Source organism: Notolabrus celidotus, chromosome 17 (genome assembly GCF_009762535.1).
Source record: "Notolabrus celidotus isolate fNotCel1 chromosome 17, fNotCel1.pri, whole genome shotgun sequence".
Taxonomy (NCBI): Eukaryota; Metazoa; Chordata; class Actinopteri; order Labriformes; family Labridae; genus Notolabrus; species Notolabrus celidotus.
In genome coordinates, this window is record NC_048288.1 from 1,413,186 (window position 1) to 1,432,718 (window position 19,533).

Below are 19,533 nucleotides of genomic sequence, written 5' to 3' on the forward strand. Positions count from 1 at the left end.
GGGTAACTGGAAAACAGGAACATGGGGACACCGGAACACAGGAAAAAAAGGACACAGGAACAAAGAAACACTGGGAAAGGGGGACACAGGGACACTGGAACACAATGACATAGGAACACACGGACATTGGAACACAGGGACACAGGAAAACGGGGACACAGGAACAAAGGTAAACAGGAACACAGGAACACAGGTATACAGGAACCCAGGGACACTGGAACATAGGGACACAGTGACACAAGGACACAAGAACACTGGGAAACCGAGACACAGGGATAGTGGAAGACAGGGATACTGGAAAACAGGGACAAAAGAACACAGGTACACAGGGACACAGGAAAACAGGGATACAGGAGCCCAAAGACACAGGAACGCTGGAAAACAGGGACTCTGAAACACAGGGACACTGGAACACAAGGACACTGGAACAAGGGACACTGGAAAACAGGGACACGGGAACACAGGAATACAGTGACACTGAAAAACATGGATACAGGGACAAGGGACACTGGAACACAGGGACAGCGGAAAAAGGGGACACAGGAAAAAAGGGTCACAGGGACACAGAGAAACTGTAAAACAGAGACACTGGAACAAAGGGACAGAGGAACACAGGGTTACTGTAACACAGGAACATGGGGACACCGGAACACAGGAAAAAAAGGACACAGGAACAAAGAAAAACTGGGAAAGGGGGACACAGGGACACTGGAAAACAGGGATAAATAATGCAGGAACACAAGGACACAGGAACACAGGGACAAAATAATGTAGGAACACAAGGACAAAGGAATACAGGGAAAGGGGGAGAAAATAACCTTGTTGCTGGTCAAGGGGTCTACTTGCATTTCTTTAAAGCCATGAGAAGTCTTCTCTCTTTCATTGGTGCTCTCTAATGCGTGAGAGATTTCTCTCCTTTGTTGTCCCTCAGGAGTTCCTGCAGATATTTGCACCTGTCCATGAACGTTTCTTTGGAGGTGTCTCCCTTTTTCCAGATGCTCTTGGTGATATCCAAGTCTTTACTGAGTAGCATCCTCTCGTTCTCTCTAAAGCATACAGGGACAATGGAACACAGGGACACAGAAACACAGGGACAGCCGAAGAAAAGGACACAGGTAAAAAAGGACACTGGAACACGGTGACATAGGAACACACGGACACACGGACACAGGAAAACAGGAAAACAGGGACACAGGAACCCAGGGACACAATAACACTGGGAAACCGAGACACAGGGATACTGGAAGACAGGGATACTGGAACACAGGGACAAAAGAACACAGGTACACAGGGACACAGGAAAACAGGGACACAGGAATGCTGGAACAGAAGTACATAGAAACAAAGGAACACAGGAATACAGGGACAATGGAACACAGGGATCATTGAACACAGGGACACTGGAACACAGGGACACAGGAACACAGAAACACAGGAACACAGTAATACAGGGACACTGGAACAAGGCACACTGGAACACAGGGACAGCGGAAAAAGGGGAAAAAGGAAAAAAGGGACATAGGGAGACAGGAATACCGGGACACTGGAACAAGGGATGCTGGAACACAGGAACATGGGGATACTGGAACACAGGAAAAAAAGGACACAGGAACAAAGAAACACTGGGAAAGGGGGACACAGGGACACTGGAACACAGGGACAAAATAATGCAGGAACACAAGGACAAAATAATGCAGGAACACAAGGACAAAGGAACACAGGGAAAGGGGGAGAAAGGAACCTTGTTGCTGGTCAAGGGGTCTATTTGCATTTCTTTAAAGCCATGAGAAGTCTTCTCTCTTTCATTGGTGCTTCCTAATGCGTGAGAGATTTCTCTCCTTTGTTGTCCCTCAGGAGTTCCTGCAGATATTTGCACCTGTCCATGAACGTTTCTTTGGAGGTGTCTCCCTTTTTCCAGATACTCTTGGTGTTATCCAAGTCTTTACTGAGTAGCATCCTCTCCTTCTCTCTAAAGCATACAGGGACAATGGAACACAGGGACACAGAAACACAGGGACGGCCGAAAAAAGGGACACAGGAACCCAGGGACACTGGAACACAGGCAAACAGGGACACTGGAACACAGTGACACAAGGACACAAGAATACTGGGAAACCGAGACACGGGGATACTGGAAGACAGGGATACTGGAAGACAGGGATACTGGAACACAGGGACAAAAGAACACAGGTACACAGGAAAACAGGGACACAGGAACCCAGGGACACTGGAACACAGGGACAGCCGAATAAAAGGACACAGGAAAAAAAGGACACTGGAACACGGTGACATAGGAACACACGGACACAGGAACACAAGAAAACAGGAAAACAGGGACACAGGAACCCAGGGACACAAGAACACTGGTGAAAGGGGGAGAAAGAAACCTTGTTGCTGGTCAAGGGGTCTACTTGCATTTCTTTAAAGCCATGAGAAGTCTTCTCTCTTTCATTGGTGCTCCCTAATGCGTGAGAGATTTCTCTCCTTTGTTGTCCCTCAGGAGTTCCTGCAGATATTTGCACCTGTCCATGAACGTTTCTTTGGAGGTGTCTCCCTTTTTCCAGATGCTCTTGGTGTTATCCAAGTCTTTACTGAGTAGCATCCTCTCCTTCTCTCTGAAGCATACAGGGACACTGGAAGAAAGAACACTGGAACACAGGGACAGCCGAAAAAAAGGACACAGGAAAAAAAGGACACTGGAACACGGTGACATAGGAACACACGGACACAGGAACACAAGAAAACAGGAAAACAGGGACACAGGAACCCAGGGACACAAGAACACTGGGAAACCGAGACACAGGGATACTGGAAGACAGGGATACTGGAACACAGGGACAAAAGAACACAGGTACACAGGGACACAGGAAAACAGGGACACAGGAACCCAGGGACACTGGAACACAGGGACACAGGAAAACGGGGACACAGGAACACAGGAAAACAGGATCACAGGAACACAGGTATACAGGAACCCCAGGGACACTGGGACACAGTGAGACAAGGACACAAGAACACTGGGAAACCGAGACACAAGGATACTGGAAGACAGGGATACTGGAACACAGGGACACAGGAACACAGGGTAACTGGAAAACAGGAACATGGGGACACCGGAACACAGGAAAAAAAGGACACAGGAACAAAGAAACACTGGGAAAGGGGGACACAGGGACACTGGAACACAGGGACACAGGAACACAGGGCCACAGGAACACAGGAACATATGAACACAGTAAAACAGGGACACTGGAACAAGGGACACAGGGACAGCGGAAAAAGGGGAAACAGGAAAAAAGGGACATAGGGACACAGGAATACCGGGACACTGGAACAAGGGATACTGGAACACAGGAAAAAAAGGACACAGGAACAAAGAAACACTGGGAAAGGGGGACAGAGGGACACTGGAACACAGGGACAAAATAATGCAAGAACACAAGGAAAGGGGGAGAAAAGAACCTTGTTGCTGGTCATGGGGTCTACTTGCATTTCTTTAAAGCCATGAGAAGTCTTCTCTCTTTCATTGGTGCTCCCTAATGCGTGAGAGATTTCTCTCCTTTGTTGTCCCTCAGGAGTTCCTGCAGATATTTGCACCTGTCCATGAACGTTTCTTTGGAGGTGTCTCCCTTTTTCAGGATGCTCTTGGTGATATCAAAGTCTTTACTGAGTAGCATCCTCTCCTTCTCTCTGAAGCATACAGGGACACTGGAAGAAAGAACACTGGAATACAGGGACAGCCGAAAAAGGGGACACAGGAAAAAAGGGACACTGGAACACAGTATAGGAACACACGGACACAGGAACACAGGAATACAGGGACACAGGAACCCAGGAACCCAGGGACACTGGGACACAGGGACACAGGGACACAGGAACACAGGAACACAGGGACACAGGGACACAGGAACACAGGAACACAGGAACACAGGGACACAGGGACACAGGAAACGGGGAAACCGGGACACAGGGATACTGGAAAAAAGGGATACTGGAACACAGGGATACTGAGACACAGGTACACAGGAAAACAGGGACACAGGAACGCTGGAAAACAGGGACACTGAAACACAGGGACACAGGAAATCGGGGACACAGGAACACAGGGAAACTGGAACACAGGGGCACAGCAACACATGAACACAGGGACACTAACACAGGGACACTGGACCACAGGGACACAGGAAAACAAGTACAAAGGGAGAAACGGACATAGGAACACAGGGACAAAGAAACACAAGGACACAGGAACGCTGGAACAGAAGTACATAGAAACACAGGAACACAGGAATAGAGGGACCATTGAACACAGGGACACTGGAACACAGGAAAACAGGGACACAGAAACACAGGGAGAAAGGAACCCAGGAAGACAGGAACACAGAAACACAGGAACACAGGAATACAGGGACACTGGAACAAGGGACACTGGAACACAGGGACAGTGGAAAAAGGGGACACAGGAAAAAAGGGACACTGGAACACGGTGACATAGGAACACACGGACACAGGAACACAGGAATACAGGGACACAGGAACCCAGGAACCCAGGGACACTGGAACACAGGGACACAGGGACACAGGAACACAGGAACACAGGGACACAGGGACACAGGAACACAGGGACACAGGAACACAGGAACACAGGGACACAGGGACACAGGAAACGGGGAAACCGGGACACAGGGATACTGGAAAAAAGGGATACTGGAACACAGGGATACTGAGACACAGGTACACAGGAAAACAGGGACACAGGAACCCTGGAAAACAGGGACACTGAAACACAGGGACACAGGAAATCGGGGACACAGGAACACAGGGAAACTGGAACACAGGGGCACAGCAACACATGAACACAGGGACACTAACACAGGGACACTGGACCACAGGGACACAGGAAAACAAGGACAAAGGGAGAAACGAACATAGGAACACAGGGACAAAGAAACACAAGGACACAGGAACGCTGGAACAGAAGTACATAGAAACACAGGAACACAGGAATAGAGGGACCATTGAACACAGGGACACTGGAACACAGGGACACTGGAAAACAGGGACACAGAAACACAGGGAGAAAGGAACCCAGGAAGACAGGAACACAGAAACACAGGAACACAGGAATACAGGGACACAGGAAAAAAGGGACACTGGAACACGGTGACATAGGAACACAGGGACACAGGAATACAGGGACACAGGAAAACAGGGACACAGGAAAACGGGGACACAGGAACACAGGAACACAGGAAAACAGGAACACAGGAACACAGGGACACAGGAAAACATGGACACAGGAACACGGGTACACAGGGACACAGGAAAACAGGGACACAGGAAAGCTGGAAAACAGGGACACTGAAACACAGGGAGAAAGGAACCCAGAAACACAGGGACACAGGAACACAGAAACACAGGAACACAGGAATACAGAGACACTGGAACCAGGGACACTGGAACACAGGAACAGTGGAAAAAGGGGACACAGGAAAAAAGGGACACTGGAACACGGTGACATAGGAACACAGGGACACAGGAATACAGGGACACAGGAACCCAGGGACACAGGAATACTGGGACACAGGAACCCAGGGACACAGGAAAACGGGGACAAAGGAACACAGGAAAACAGGAACACAGGAACACAGGGATACAGGAATACAGGGACACTGGCATACAGGGACACAGAAACACAGGGAGAAAGGAACCCAGGAACACGGGGACACAGAAACACAGGAACTCAGGAATACAGGGACACTGGAACAAGGGACACTGGAACACAGGGACAGCGGAAAAAGGGGACACAGGAACACAGAGACACTGAAAAACAGAGACACTGGAACAAAGGGACACAGGAACACAGTGATACTGGAACACAGGAACATGGGGACACTGGAACACAGGAAAAAAAGGACACAGGAACAAAGAAACACTGGGAAAGGGGGACACAGGGATACTGGAACACAGGGACAAAAGGACACAGGAACATGAGGACACAGGGAAAGGGGGAGAAAGGAACCTTGTTGCTGGTCAAGGGGTCTACTTGCATTTCTTTAAAGCCATGAGAAGTCTTCTCTCTTTCATTGGTGATCTCTAATGCGTGAGAGATTTCTCTCCTTTGTTGTCCCTCAGGAGTTCCTGCAGATATTTGCACCTGTCCATGAACGTTTCTTTGGAGGTGTCTCCCTTTTTCCAGATGCTCTTGGTGATATCCAAGTCTTTACTGAGTAGCATCCTCTCCTTCTCTCTGAAGCAGTGGTCCCTCTCTCTACTCAGCATTTGATTGAGGTGGTGCACATCTTGTTGTAGTTTGTCCATCTCCATTCTGATCTATGTTGTACGGCTCTGTTTGTTTTCTCTCTCTCAGTCTCTTCTGGAAATGTTTGAACTACTCAGGTTGTCTGGATGGTTTCCTTCATATATACAGCCCTGTCCTTTGATCCTTTGGGTCAATGTGACATATCATAAACCTGTCCTTTGATCCTCTGAGTCCTTATGACATCCTAGATCTGTCCTTTGCTACTTTGTTGAGTCATAATGACACATTCTAAGCTGATGGTTGCTATGGAGCCAAAACTTTTTTTTTCAGCTCTTCCCTCACTTTAACATTGGTGTGTATGGAGTGGAACTCTGGTGAGCAGAGTGAGAGGTTCAAATCTTAGAGTTGGCAGGCTGGGAAAACAATGGGACATGGCCTCTGGAAAAATTGCCAGAAAATCCACAAATCTCACTCCACATATACAAATAAGACATCGAAACGTTCCCTGTCTTCTCCTGCTTCTGTTAAAGAGGTTACCAAAGCAAAAGATTGTACCGTTGAGTCAGCAGGTCACCAACTGTCAGAGCAAGTCTCTCTGCTCGGTCATCTGCTGTAATGTTAAATATTTCTGGAGGGCAGCAAAAGTTTCACCTTACTTAACTCGCTGCCCTGACTACATTTCTGACTGTACAGACATGAAAAACACATCACTGTGTTCATAAGAGTCTTCTGATGCTCAAAGTTTGATCCTTGTTCTGATAGCTATTACGGTTATAGCACAGTGTGGGCATATGTAGAACCTAATTTACTCCATGAATCCCATTCTTAATCAACTGTCACACAGCATTTACACAGCTGGTCCAATCACCATGGCAACAGTTAATGACAGTTGGACACAAAGCTGATTCAGATGACCTCATCAAGTGCTGACTGACACAAAGGCTGTTTTCCAAACCGCCTACTATACTAGCAGTACGTACTGATTTGGCCAAAATTCAGTATGTAGTAAGTAGTATGTGAACAAGAGCAAAATCTGCAGTAAGCCAGAACTCCCCGGATGTCTACTGATTTGGGAAAATATCTCAGTGTGCATCGAACCAGTCTGCCCCGCGTACTGTTTCCCATAATGCACAGCACTCGTTCTGATTTTTCTTTTTCCTCATTTTTTGACGGGAGGAAATCCGTTTTTGGGTGCTGTGAAAGTTATCAAATTACATATAAACCACTTCCTAACTTTTTAAATCATAAATGGATGCTAAAGAAGCATTTTATTTATCGGCTTCGCCGTTGTTTACTTCCGCTTTCCGAAACCGGAAATCCAGCGAAGTCTGGCTCAGCATGCCTCATGACAGATCGGACAGAACAGTCATACTACATACTAAATTCAAACACAGTATGTAGTAGGCAATACCTACTGCCTACTACATTAGTAAGTAGTATGTAGCAGGCCGTTTCGGAAACAGCCAAAGGCTGTTTTCGAAACCGCCTACTATACTAGCAGTACGTACTGATTTGGCCAAAATTCAGTATGTAGTAAGTAGTATGTGAACAAGAGCAAAATCTGCAGTTTGCCAAAACTCCCCGGATGTCTACTGATTTGGGAAAATTTCACAGTATGCATCGAACCAGTCTGCCCTGCGTACTGTTTCCCATAATGCACAGCACTCGTTCCGCTTTTTCTTTTTCCTTCTTTCTTGACGGGAGGAAATCAGTTTTTTGGGTGCTGTGAAAGTTATTAAATTCCATATAAACCACTACCTAACTTTTTAAATCATCAGTGATGCTAAAGAAGCAGTTTCTCTATCGGCTTCGCCGTCGTTTACTTCTGCTTTCCGAAACCGGAAATCCAGTGACGTCTGACCCAGCATACTGCAACACAGATCGAACAGAACATTCATACTACAGACTAAATGCAAACGCAGTATGTAGTAGGCAGTACCTACTGCCTCCTACATTAATAAGTAGTATGTAGCAGGCAGTTTCGGAAACAGCCAAAGACACACAGACCCCTTCTACTTTTTCCACTCCAACTTTTTCCACTCCTGCCACGTTTTACCTTCTAATTTTTCCACTCCTTCCACTTCTTCCACTACTTAAAATGTTTAAGACCCTTCTACTTATTCTGCTCTTATTAACTTTGTTTATTTTTTCTTTACTTCACATTTCCACATGTTCAGCTGTGTTTCACAGCTTTCAGCCTTCAGCTTCAGCATTTCAACGCATTTGCTTCCAGGAAATGCAACCTTTCTAGTTTGATTTGAAATTGTATTTGACCAACTTGAAAATTCAACTCTCTGTTTTCCTTACATTCAAAAATAAAAAAGTTCAATTTCAGTTCTCACAATTCAGATTCAGTTTTACAATTCAGTGTTTAAACACTTAAAAAGTGCCGAACAGTTGTTTTTCAGTGATATGACGAGGAGACAGGCCCGGCTTCTGCTTCTTACAGGGATATTTTACTGTTTTTGAAGTGGGGTTGTATGAGTTTTATGAGTTTTTATGTTGCTAATTATACTAGCCACACTTGTTTAGGATCTGCTGGTATATCTTAATTCCCAAAGGTCTGAAGGGACCGTTGTTAAGTCTTGCTTGTGACAGCATGAAGTTTTCTCTGTTCATTGTGTGTAAACTTGTGTGCATTAGCTCACAGTTCACACACCCGCACCACCAGGTAACTCTGGATCTCTCCTGCTCTCCAGTTTAGCTCTGAGTTCCTCTGCTTTTCCCTCCGGTGCATTGAATCATCTTTTCTTCTGTAAACTCATTAAGATGTCCACGTGTGTCCACAGTAAAGACAAGATATTACTTTATTGATCAGGGAAGGGGGGGAATTCAGTTGTTACAACAACCAGACATAAGTACAATCAAGAAAGAAGTTTCAATAAGTAAAAATAAAATAAGTAAAAATAAAAATAGATAAATAAAGCTAGTATACAATTTAGATATATACAATGTTACAAATGGAATTTAAATTAAATAGAAGTAATTACAGGCAGTATTAAAAAATTTCAGTAGTGACAGGTTCACATTGTGTGATTATGGTTGGTAATGACAAATTAAGCAATAAATAAAAATAAATATGGGTATGTTATATGACCATGAGTTGTAGTTAGAATAATAATGTAATATAACATAATATAATATGGCAAGATAATTATAATACAGTATATTATGCATTATAATGCCAGCAGCAGTCAATAGAGAGGGGGGGGGGGGGGTTTATCACTCATTATTAACTTTAGTTGTATTTTTGTCTCTTTGAAGCTGCAGACCTGAACAGATGATCAGTGCGCTTCAGTTCAGGCGGAGGAGCACGTCTGTGTTGTGTAATGCAAAAAAGAACTGGCTCTCTGGTGTCAAAGTGAAGTGTTGAAAAAAAAATCACAAGTTGAGCTTTCACCTAAACCGAGATGAGTGCTCGGGTTGGAATCTTTAAAAAAAATTGAAATACGTATGGCCTTTTATTTATAGTCTATGAGCAGGACTGACCCGGTCTGCAGAAACTGTAGCAGATATTGCCAACAATGAATCATTTTTGGGATACAAAACAATGTATGATTAGTTGTGTAGCTTTTCTAACCCACTGCTTCATTGTTGTACATTTGACAAGGAGACAACTCAGAAGTTGTCAGGTCAGCCAGGTATCTGCTAAATGTATTGACAAACATAACACCTTCCCCTGGCCCTTCAGGGCCCAGTACCCAGACCGCCCAAGAGACTCCCAGGTGTTGTGAAACTAGACACAACAACGAACATACACAAAGTGATTAATACAACAAATTCAATCACTTAACCTCTTAAGTTTTTGTTACCTATTCATTTAAATGTGGACTTGTGTGAACATAAATTATGTTCTTTTTTATCTAACTTTTCACCAGTTTTAGTACCAATCTTATGCTGTCCTTTCAGATTCATTTTACTCCTGTTTCTACCTTTTTATTGTACTTGGGCTTTTGACAATCCGTCATGAGATCGTGAGTTTTTTACCAGAAACAAACAGGGTAAGCTATGACTCCACTTACCTCGCACTCGGACTGCTCTAGTTGCCTCAGTCTCATTGAAAAGGTTGCCGAACTGGAGAAAAGAATCCAAAACCTCTTTAAAAATCCAGGAAGCGGAACATTTCTTGGACACGATCATCTTCGGAGGAGCCGCAAAGAGCTCACTCTCCGGTACAGATGGGCGGACAGGTGCTGCCCCATACCCGGCTGATGCTGCCTCTCCGTCGGCCGCTGGAGGCTCAACACAGGGCCCCTGTTCCAGAGCGGACGAGCGGGACGGCGCTGCTTCGTTCCCGCCTGACGCTGCCTCTCTGTGGGCCGCTGGAGGCTCCTCGCAGGGCCCCAATTCTAGTGCGGGGACTCGGGTTGGCACTGCCTCATACCTGGCTGACGCTGCCTCTACTTCGGCCACTGGAGGCTCGACTCAGGGCCCCAATTCCAGTGCGGAGACTCGGGTTGGCGCTGCTTCGTTCCCATCTGACGCTGCCTCTCTGTCGGCCGCTGGGGGCTCCACACAGGCCCCCTATTCTAGTGCGGGGACTTGGGCTGGCACTGCCTCATACCTGGCTGCCGCTGCCTCTCCCATGGCCGATGGAGGCTCGACTCAGCGCCCCGATTCCAGTGCGGAGACTCGGGTTGGCACTGCTTCGTTCCCAGCTGACGCTGCCTCTCTGTCGGCCGCTGGAGGCTCCACACAGGGCCCCTGTTCCAAAGCGGACGAGCGGGTCGGCGCTGCCTCAGTCCAGGCCGACGCGGCGCTGCCGCCGGCTGCTACAGAGTCTGTCCCAGCCTCTGTCATCCCCATTCCTGCTGGTCCCTGGATCCTGCGCGGAGTGAGACCGAAATCCAGGGTTAACTGCTCCACTCCGTTACACCCGGAGCACCGTGATGTGGTCGGCGGCCGAAATAAGAGGTGGAGACGCTCCGGTCTCTCCTCCGGTGTTCCCGGAGAACCGCTTCGGCATGCTTGGTGAGGACCTCTCTTCACTAACCGCTGTCAGCGGTCTCCTCCTAGGCACCCTTCATCCGCTTCGAAACATCGGCACTGGTTCCCCAGGCATTTCACTCCTCGGCAAACGGAGCCTCGGTCTGCCGCGCACAGGAATACAGAGAGAGAGGGCGAGCTCAAATCGTGGCAGCGGCAGCTAGCAATGGCACTTCCGGTGGCAGCCTCAGCTGCCACTGCTTCTGCGTGTCAGCTGCCGCTTTCCAGTGGCAGCTGAGGCAGTGGCAACTGCCGCTTTCCAGTGGCAGCTGACACTGCCTCAGCGTGTTAGCTGACGCTGCCTCAGCCACAGCTGCCACTGCCTCAGCCACAGCTGCCACTGCCTCAGCCACAGCTGCCACTGCCTCAGCCACAGCTGCCACTGCCTCAGCCGCTGCCACGTTACCTGCCGATGTTGCGACTGCTGCAAATGACTCGGTAAGGCAGCTGATGCTGTTGGCAGCAGATGTGGAGCAATTGCCACAGCAAACTGTTGCTGTTTGTGGCATCTGCATGTGAGATGGCGAAGTTTATAATAAATGAATATTAACAGTACGTGATTTTGCATTAATTAGAAGCTTTCCTTGACTTCGCAGGGCCGCTCCCACTGTTAATGAAAGCTGCAATGAGACGCTGAATTATTGCAACTGCAACTGCTGCTGTTTGGGATATCTTCTATTGAGAGAGACGACGGAGTTTATATTCTATGTGAAATAATGAATGAATGTCAACGTTGCATTCCCTAGTTATACTACAATTTTACACACAGACAGACACACATAAATATATATATATATATGTGTGTGTGTGTGTGTATATATATATATATATACATATATATATACATACACATATATATTCTAATTAAGAATCTTGTACCAAGGCTTTTCTATCAGTATTTGGAAAAGAAAATATGTTATACTGTTCATATCGACCTCAAGACTTTCTGATGCTGCACTACATGGAAAAGGGGTCACAGTAATGAAGAAGCAATTTTAAGCTGTTGTTGTTCACTCTTTAACTTTTATGAAAACACTGAACTCTTAAAGAGTTCTAAACATTTACTGAATCATTGTTTCTCAAATTTTGAAAAAACTTTGTACTTTTTTATGTCCATGAGTTCTGCACAGAACTTTTCATGGTCATTTTTTCTTTCAAACACAAATGTCCAAAGTTCAATTGGAGAGTCCTCATCGGGATCCCCTTCTGAGCTGCGCAGGTCCTGAAGCATTTGTGTTTGCTCCTCTTCATCCATAGAAAGGACAACAGGAAATTTCACACCTCCTTCAAATGTTGTGTTGCGGCACCATTCAGCTGCAGCCATGGTGTCTGTCACGATTGTGTTTTCCTTCAATGAAGAAGAAACAGTGTCAAAGTATTTTGTGCATATTGATGTTGTTTGTTACAAGTTAATGTTTCAAACTTGCAGAGTCTTTACAGTACATAATTAACCTCTTCTCACTCTGGGCCTTCTTAAGAGTAATATAGAGTCAATACAGGGTATTTCCAGTGATAGATAACAGGTCAACTGTATTTGTCACATAGAAGTGGTTTACATCATCTGAAATCTGGAACCTGACGATTATTTCGACATGCAGATCATCCCTGTGTGTCAAGTGGTTCTACTCATTCAAGAGAAATAAAAAAGTAAATTGATTAATAAAATAAGGAAATAATAAAAGTGCAAGTGTGTTTAGTACATGTAGATATGAAGATATAGTAGCCACCCCATGCTTTATTTTGTATCATAAGTTTTTGCAGCAATTTTCAGATACCATTTGTAACACAGATTTAGTGCTGAAATGTAGTGTTTTTTTGGGTGAGAATGGTCAAAAATCATTAAAAGAAATACTTCCAGAATATCAAATTTTTACATTAAGACCACGAGGAATACTTCAGAATACTCCAGCCAGTCATTTGATATAAAAAAACACAAATCCCATTTTTCGACGATTGGCAGGAGGGCACTTCTGTTCTTGAGGCTGCTGAGAAAGCCCCTTATTGTCAACATACATAGGAAAGCCATACATCCTCTGAAAGCCATGGGTCTCTAGTTTATGTGTGTAACGTGTCATGAGGCTCTGATTATCATAGAGGTCTCAGGAGGTCATTTTAAACAGTAATGTGGAGGTTTCAAAAACTGGTCTCACTGAGAGAAAAGTCTACTGTGGGCTCTAACATCGTCTCATTCAGGCTCATTGAATCCACAAAAGTCTGAGCGACACCACATTTATGTAAGTCCAACACTGTAATAACACATTTGTACTGTATGCAGAAAACTGCTTTGTTTTTGCCTCAAACTGAAAGGGAATAGAACAGGTAAACAAGTAGATCCTATTTTGTAACTACAAACTCTGTCTTTATCAACATTCATGCAATTCAACACCTTAAAGTTGAATCTCTATTTACAGAAATGGGTACAAAAAGATGTTTTTGTTGGATGAGAGCAAGTATACTCTGCTTTGTTTTTGTTGTTAAGTGCAGGAATAAAGTCATTTCAAGTCGAGCTACATACCATCATCTGCCTCTGTCTCGTGTTGCAACATACACTGCTTTAATTTATCAAAGATTGACACATTTGTCCAAATTGGGTGGGGAATGTAAATTACTTACATCTTCTTTGCTTCCTGTGTCACCTGTTGTCATGTCTTCACCTCTGGAATAATAGAAAATGATTTGAAAATTAACTGGTTCTACTTTCTGTCAACATGACCTGCAAAACTACTTTATGTCACGACTGGCAGTAAGGATTTAGTGGTGTTAAACATAGGCATGCATGCCCACAACACAAACTATGTCATGTACCTTTTCTGGTCCTTTGAAGATGTGCTCTTCATAAGCACAGACTCTGCTTGGTATCTGCACATGTTGCTCTTTCTTTGCAACCACTGAATCAAAACCTTAACAAAATAATTATTATCATTATTGTTATTATTATTATTGTTCATAGGCCTTAGAAGTCTATGCCATTAATCAGACACTATTTTTCATGAATGTAATTGTTGTATTAATTGTTAATTAGGAACATATCCTTATCAGCTCACCTCTGGCAAAATGACCTCTGTAATGAATAGCTGCTTCTCAGCTACACTTCCAGGCACTGATAGGAGTTTTTCGAGTCGCTGGACAATCTCTTCTGTCTGGGGTAACAAGTAAAGAAGAAACATGCAAAAGCGGTTTTATATAGGCTACCATGTTGAGGAGATTAACAATACAACACTTCAAAGCTGTTTGAAATTGGCTCATTGTGAACTGGAAAGGCAATATTTTCTTATTCCTCCCTATCCCCCTTCTCTGCCTACTATTCCTTTTTTTTTTTTTTTTTTTTTTTTTTTTCTCCTTTTTATTCTCTTTTTTCCTCTTGTCTGCATATATATTTCTGGTTTGTGTCATGTTTGTCACAAACTGTCAAATATTCATGCAATTTATTCTTGCAGCAAAAGAAAAGAAAGAAAACCTTTTTCTTCTGTGCTTGTGACTGTGTGCATGCAACCATCACCATCCCTCTTAGAACTCTGGCCTATCTTTTATTGGCAGCTAATATCATGTTCTGTAAAAGAGGGCGTGCACACCTAGGTGAGCCAAATAAAATAAAAAAAATAAGAGAAAGTGAAAGAAAGATTACATAAGGATATACAAAGGGACAGGGAGAGAGAAGGAGAGAGAGACCTAACACACTTAGATGGAGAGGGACCATCTCACCATGATGCCAAAAAAAAAAAAAAAAAATCTGTGTGGTGATACTAATGATTAAGCAACCCTTAGTGTCCACAATCATTACTGAAGCTTGGGTCGCAGAGGGTTGCCGCCGTGCTGTGTTCTATTTGTGTAACAAGACCACCACTGGTGCAGATGAAACCACCTGGGTCAGACCAGCCGAGCGGTACGGCTCAGCACCCGGGCCGCGAGAGCAGTCAGACCGAAGGACCCAACCCGCCGCGGGAGACCCAGGCCAGGGGACAAGCCAAGGACCCAGACCGGAAGCAAGCAGGTACCGCCGGAGCACCCAGGGCGACCGCCAGGTCACCCAGTAGGAGGAAAGGGGGGCGAGGGGGGAGAGATCCCGCAGCCCCCCCAAGTGACACCCCCACAACACCACCCCCACAGCCCCCCAAGACGGAGCCAAAGGAGCCACCAGGGCCGAGGGGGCCCGGCACCAGGAGCAGACAGCCAGGCAGACGGGCAGGACCAGGACCAGAGCCCACCAACCGGCGCACCGGAGCAGGGGGGAGGGCGGAGGCGGCAGGGCCAATCCCACCTGCCCCCCCCAGACGGCCCGACCACTCCCCCTAGCCACGCCCCCCACCCACGCCCTGCGACTGATGGACCAGGCCGCGGGGGCATGGAGGGACACCCCAATGGCTGCCGTAGTAACACCCCCCCAGCTGCGCACCACCCCACCCCCCCAAGAGGACCGCGAGGGAACCCCGGGAAACCCGGCCCCGAGGGCAGCCGCGGACCAGGCCCCCACAGGGGAGGGGGCAGCAGGGGGGCGGAGGGTGACAGGGACACCAGCCACCCACCCAGCCCCGATGGGCCCCCAACGAGTAGGGCCGAGCCAAACACTAAGGCCCCGCCAAACCTGATCTGTGTGTGTGTGATATGATTTGAACTTTGTTTTGTTTGTTTTTTTGTTGTATGTATGTTTGCTAGTGAGGTGGATTAAAATAGGGGGGGGCAGGAAGGGAGGCGGGAGAGAGGGGGGAGAGCCGTAGTGCACTACTGCATCACAATCCGCCGCCCCCCCCCCCCGTATAAAACCCGCCCCCCCGACCATATATCTTTACCTATATCAGTATCTAGTGAGGTGCATTAAAAAAAGGGGGGGGGGGGGGCAGATGGGGGGCGGGAGAGAGGGGGGAGAGCCGCAGCGCACTACTGCACCACAATCTGCCCCCCCCCCCCCCCCCAGTATAAAACCGGTCCACCCAACCCACACCCCCCACCCCATGTCTTTACCTATATCAGTATCTAGTGAGGTGCATACTCTGCCTACTATTCCTGTAGATCGCAGTTCCAGCTAGATTGCGCATGTGTCATATCCCAAAGCTCTCATGGTGTCAGAGACCTTGTCCCAAAGTCTTTTAAATAACCTTGTAATTCATCTGGTAGGTAGAGTTGTCTATACAAATCAGAAAAAAAGAGAACACTCTACATACCTCCATGTCATTGAATAAAGTGACATGTTCACTGTAATGTTTTCTCAGGGCTGGATCTATTCCTCTGTGTTTCCACAGATACATTCTGTTCGAGAGAAAATGCCCACTCTGCAGGTTTCTTTCCAAATCCTGTAATAATAGATGTATATTTCGAAGATTTTTTTTTTTTTCTACCAGCCTGAACTGTATGTAGAAATACTGAATGGCAGATGTGGCTGACAAAACTTTGTACATCTAACATTACAGGAGAAAATGTGCAATGTATGTCATTACCTTTATCTCTCCATCTGTCAGAATGTCTTCTGCTTTAACAGACTCCAGGTTGAGGTCTCTGTTTAAGAGAGAAGCATTGCCTTAATTGTACTAAAGTCTTTACATGTTTTACTTTGACAACCTACACCTAAAATGACCAAAATGACCAAATATATGAAATTAATAAAAGAGAGAGAGGGGGAGACAGACAGACAGACAGACAGACAGACAGACAGAGAGAGAGAGGGAGACAGACAGACAGACAGACAGACAGACAGACAGACAGACAGACAGAGCCTGTTGTCTGTTTAGATGTAACCAAGGGCTAATAATTTATTTTGTGTATTTATGTCTTTTTCTTTGGCATTATAAACAAGGTCTTTAAATGTATGTTTATTTGTGTAGTTTTTCATTCATGTTATAAATGTAGCAGTTCAGCAATAATGCCTACTACTGTGAACCCAAAATGGTGAAAAATATATTCTTCTTTAATGTTAATTTTAATGAAAATGAAAATGATGGGGCTTTAAGGGAAATCATTTTCTTTGATTTCAATGGCAGCCATTGGTCTAACATGAGATTATGCTTACCCATCAGGGATAAGGTCACATCCACAAAAGAAATCCTTGTTTGTCCAGTCGCCCTCCACACCAGCACACTGAAAATGCAGCCAGTTTTTGCACTTTGTGCATTGTACCCATGGGTAGTGCTTTATGTGGTCATGTAAAACACTGGTGAAAAACAGAAGTGTGACAACTTTACCAATATTCAACAAAACTTTTATAAGTACTGTGAATTCTGTCCATTTCAGATCTTCCAAAATGTTTTGCCATAATCACAAGTGACTTAACTATAACTGACCTGATCAACTGTATTGTGTTTTAAGTGCTATATAAATATAGTTGGTTAAGTTGTTATTTATGTTGTGCATACCTGGTTGTCCCTGTTGCTCGTTGGAACAAACAGGTCTTTATTTTCCAGGCCAGGCAATGGCTGCTGGAGTGTGGCCTTTTTGCTTCAGCTTCCTGAAGTTTACTTTCCTTTTTTTCAATCTTTACGATTTCTTCCAGGGTAGGTGGGAAGTCCTGTGTAGAAAATTAAATTTGCTTTAACCATAGCACTTCCTTCCTTTATTAATAATACTGATATCAATAACGCTAACCTCAGCTTTGACATCTTTCAGCATATCAGTGGCATGGTGCAGGCGAAGAGTCCTACACTGGCTGAGGGTCAAAGCCTCCCCAGTGACCTCATGATGTAGCACCTCATTTTCAGCTGCCTAGTCGTGAACAAAAATGTAGACTTTAATGAACCCACAGACCACACATGCAGGGAAAAGGAAGATAAACAGCTCACAGAACAGACAACTCACAGAACAAACAAAAACTCCACAATTAACAGAGTCCTGCTGCTTCCACTGTGGAGGATAGGTCACAGTCCAATCTTCAGGACCAAATGAAACTCTGAAAGCATTTCTAAAAAAAAATAGGGAGGCAATAGTTAAGTATGATCATATTGTCACATAACCTTACCAATAACTTATAAATGTTGTATGTTATGTGACTCTACCTGAGGAGGTCCATGTCATCGTCACTGATCTCAGACTGAAGCATAAGTGAATCATAGATTTGAATCTGTTTTTTTTTTAAGTCAAGTACCTACAAGGAAATACATCACACATCACAACATTCTAAAACATGACGGTTGTTGCTCAAGTGTCATATACGTTTTATGTAGATCATGGTCTAGGTTATGGCTTTTGACGTTTCCAGTTATTTTAATGTAAGCTACTGAACAAAAATCACAGACGTCATATGAACCTATCCAATTCTATAAAGGCCATATGATTGAATAAAACTTTTGATTAATGGTGGCTCACCCAAAGAATGAAATGGTTCCCCGTTTCTGGAGAGGAATGACCCACAACTCTGGGGAGGAATATCTTGTCTGAAACCTAAAGCAGGTATGACAACATGTTTAGAGCTGTTGCGTTTTGTTACTTCACACATTGTCTTGTATTATGCTAAAAAGGAGTCACAAAAGGACTTACAGGGATGCGTTTCACAGCCTGGTCACTGACTGCTCCGTCCTTTTTCCATTCGCGATGCCACAAAATAAAATCAAAGGTCCCCAAAGAACCATGCTACAACAAAATGGAACATTAATATCTAATTTAAGCTTGATAAAGCATAAAAAAATCATAAAGGAAAATTCAAATCTATTACCTTGTTTTCTTGAGCAAGCTGTGCTACTCGATAGTTCACCGCCTGGAAATCGATAGAACCAGGGGTGTAGTCTACGTGATACGCGAGTATACGCCGTATACCCTCTGAAAAATGCATGATGATACGTAACAACATCATTTTCACGGTTTCGGTTTTTGGGCGTATGAGGCTTCTGTTGCCTGTGGCCTGTGTGTGACCCTGTGACCTGGCTCCGACCAATGACATCTCTGGCTCAAACCTCGTGCAGGCATTCCAAATCAAAACATCATTGAAAACGCGCGAGGCGCCCAAGAAGCTACATGTCTTTCATTTATCAGAATGTTAAACATGAAACGAAAACAACAGACAACAATATTAAGCTGTTTTCAGAAGTTAAACAGTACAGCTACAGCGGAAGAGCCAGATGAGGCGGCTGTCATCATAGACGTGACAGACGAGTCCGGTGCTGCTTCAAAGTTACCAGGTAAGTGAAATTAGCTTGGCTATCATTAACGTAACTGTAGCAGGGGATAGGCTAGTTAGTCAGAACTAGCAACTTGACCAACGTTAGTGTTGGTGAGTGTAGGTTTGTGTGTGTACAAGGATACAGGGATATTTATTTGTCACGTACAATGATGCATAGAGATACTTGTGTAAAACATTTGGTGAA

General features: G+C 45.1%; 2 protein-coding genes across 2 annotated transcripts in view; both read right to left on the minus strand.

Moving 5' to 3' along the window:
• LOC117828611 overlaps positions 1-10,481 on the minus strand; it is a 44,845-nt gene extending 34,364 nt beyond the window's left edge. The window contains exon 1 of the mRNA XM_034705792.1: positions 10,285-10,481. The gene's annotated coding sequence lies outside the window, so the exon portion shown is untranslated. The remainder of the gene's footprint in view (positions 1-10,284) is intronic.
• A 1,785-nt stretch (positions 10,482-12,266) lies between these two features.
• LOC117828746 lies at positions 12,267-18,955 on the minus strand. The gene is made up of 11 exons (XM_034706048.1): positions 18,885-18,955; positions 18,710-18,802; positions 18,539-18,613; positions 18,229-18,317; positions 18,032-18,134; positions 17,822-17,938; positions 17,593-17,744; positions 17,250-17,390; positions 16,681-16,738; positions 16,408-16,536; positions 12,267-12,596 (listed from the first exon to the last, which is right to left on the minus strand). Exons 4-11 carry the CDS (start codon positions 18,270-18,272, stop codon positions 12,318-12,320), a joined length of 1,023 nt encoding a protein of 340 aa, XP_034561939.1. The 5' UTR covers positions 18,273-18,317; positions 18,539-18,613; positions 18,710-18,802; positions 18,885-18,955; the 3' UTR covers positions 12,267-12,317.
• Between the last annotated feature and the right edge of the window lie 578 nt (positions 18,956-19,533).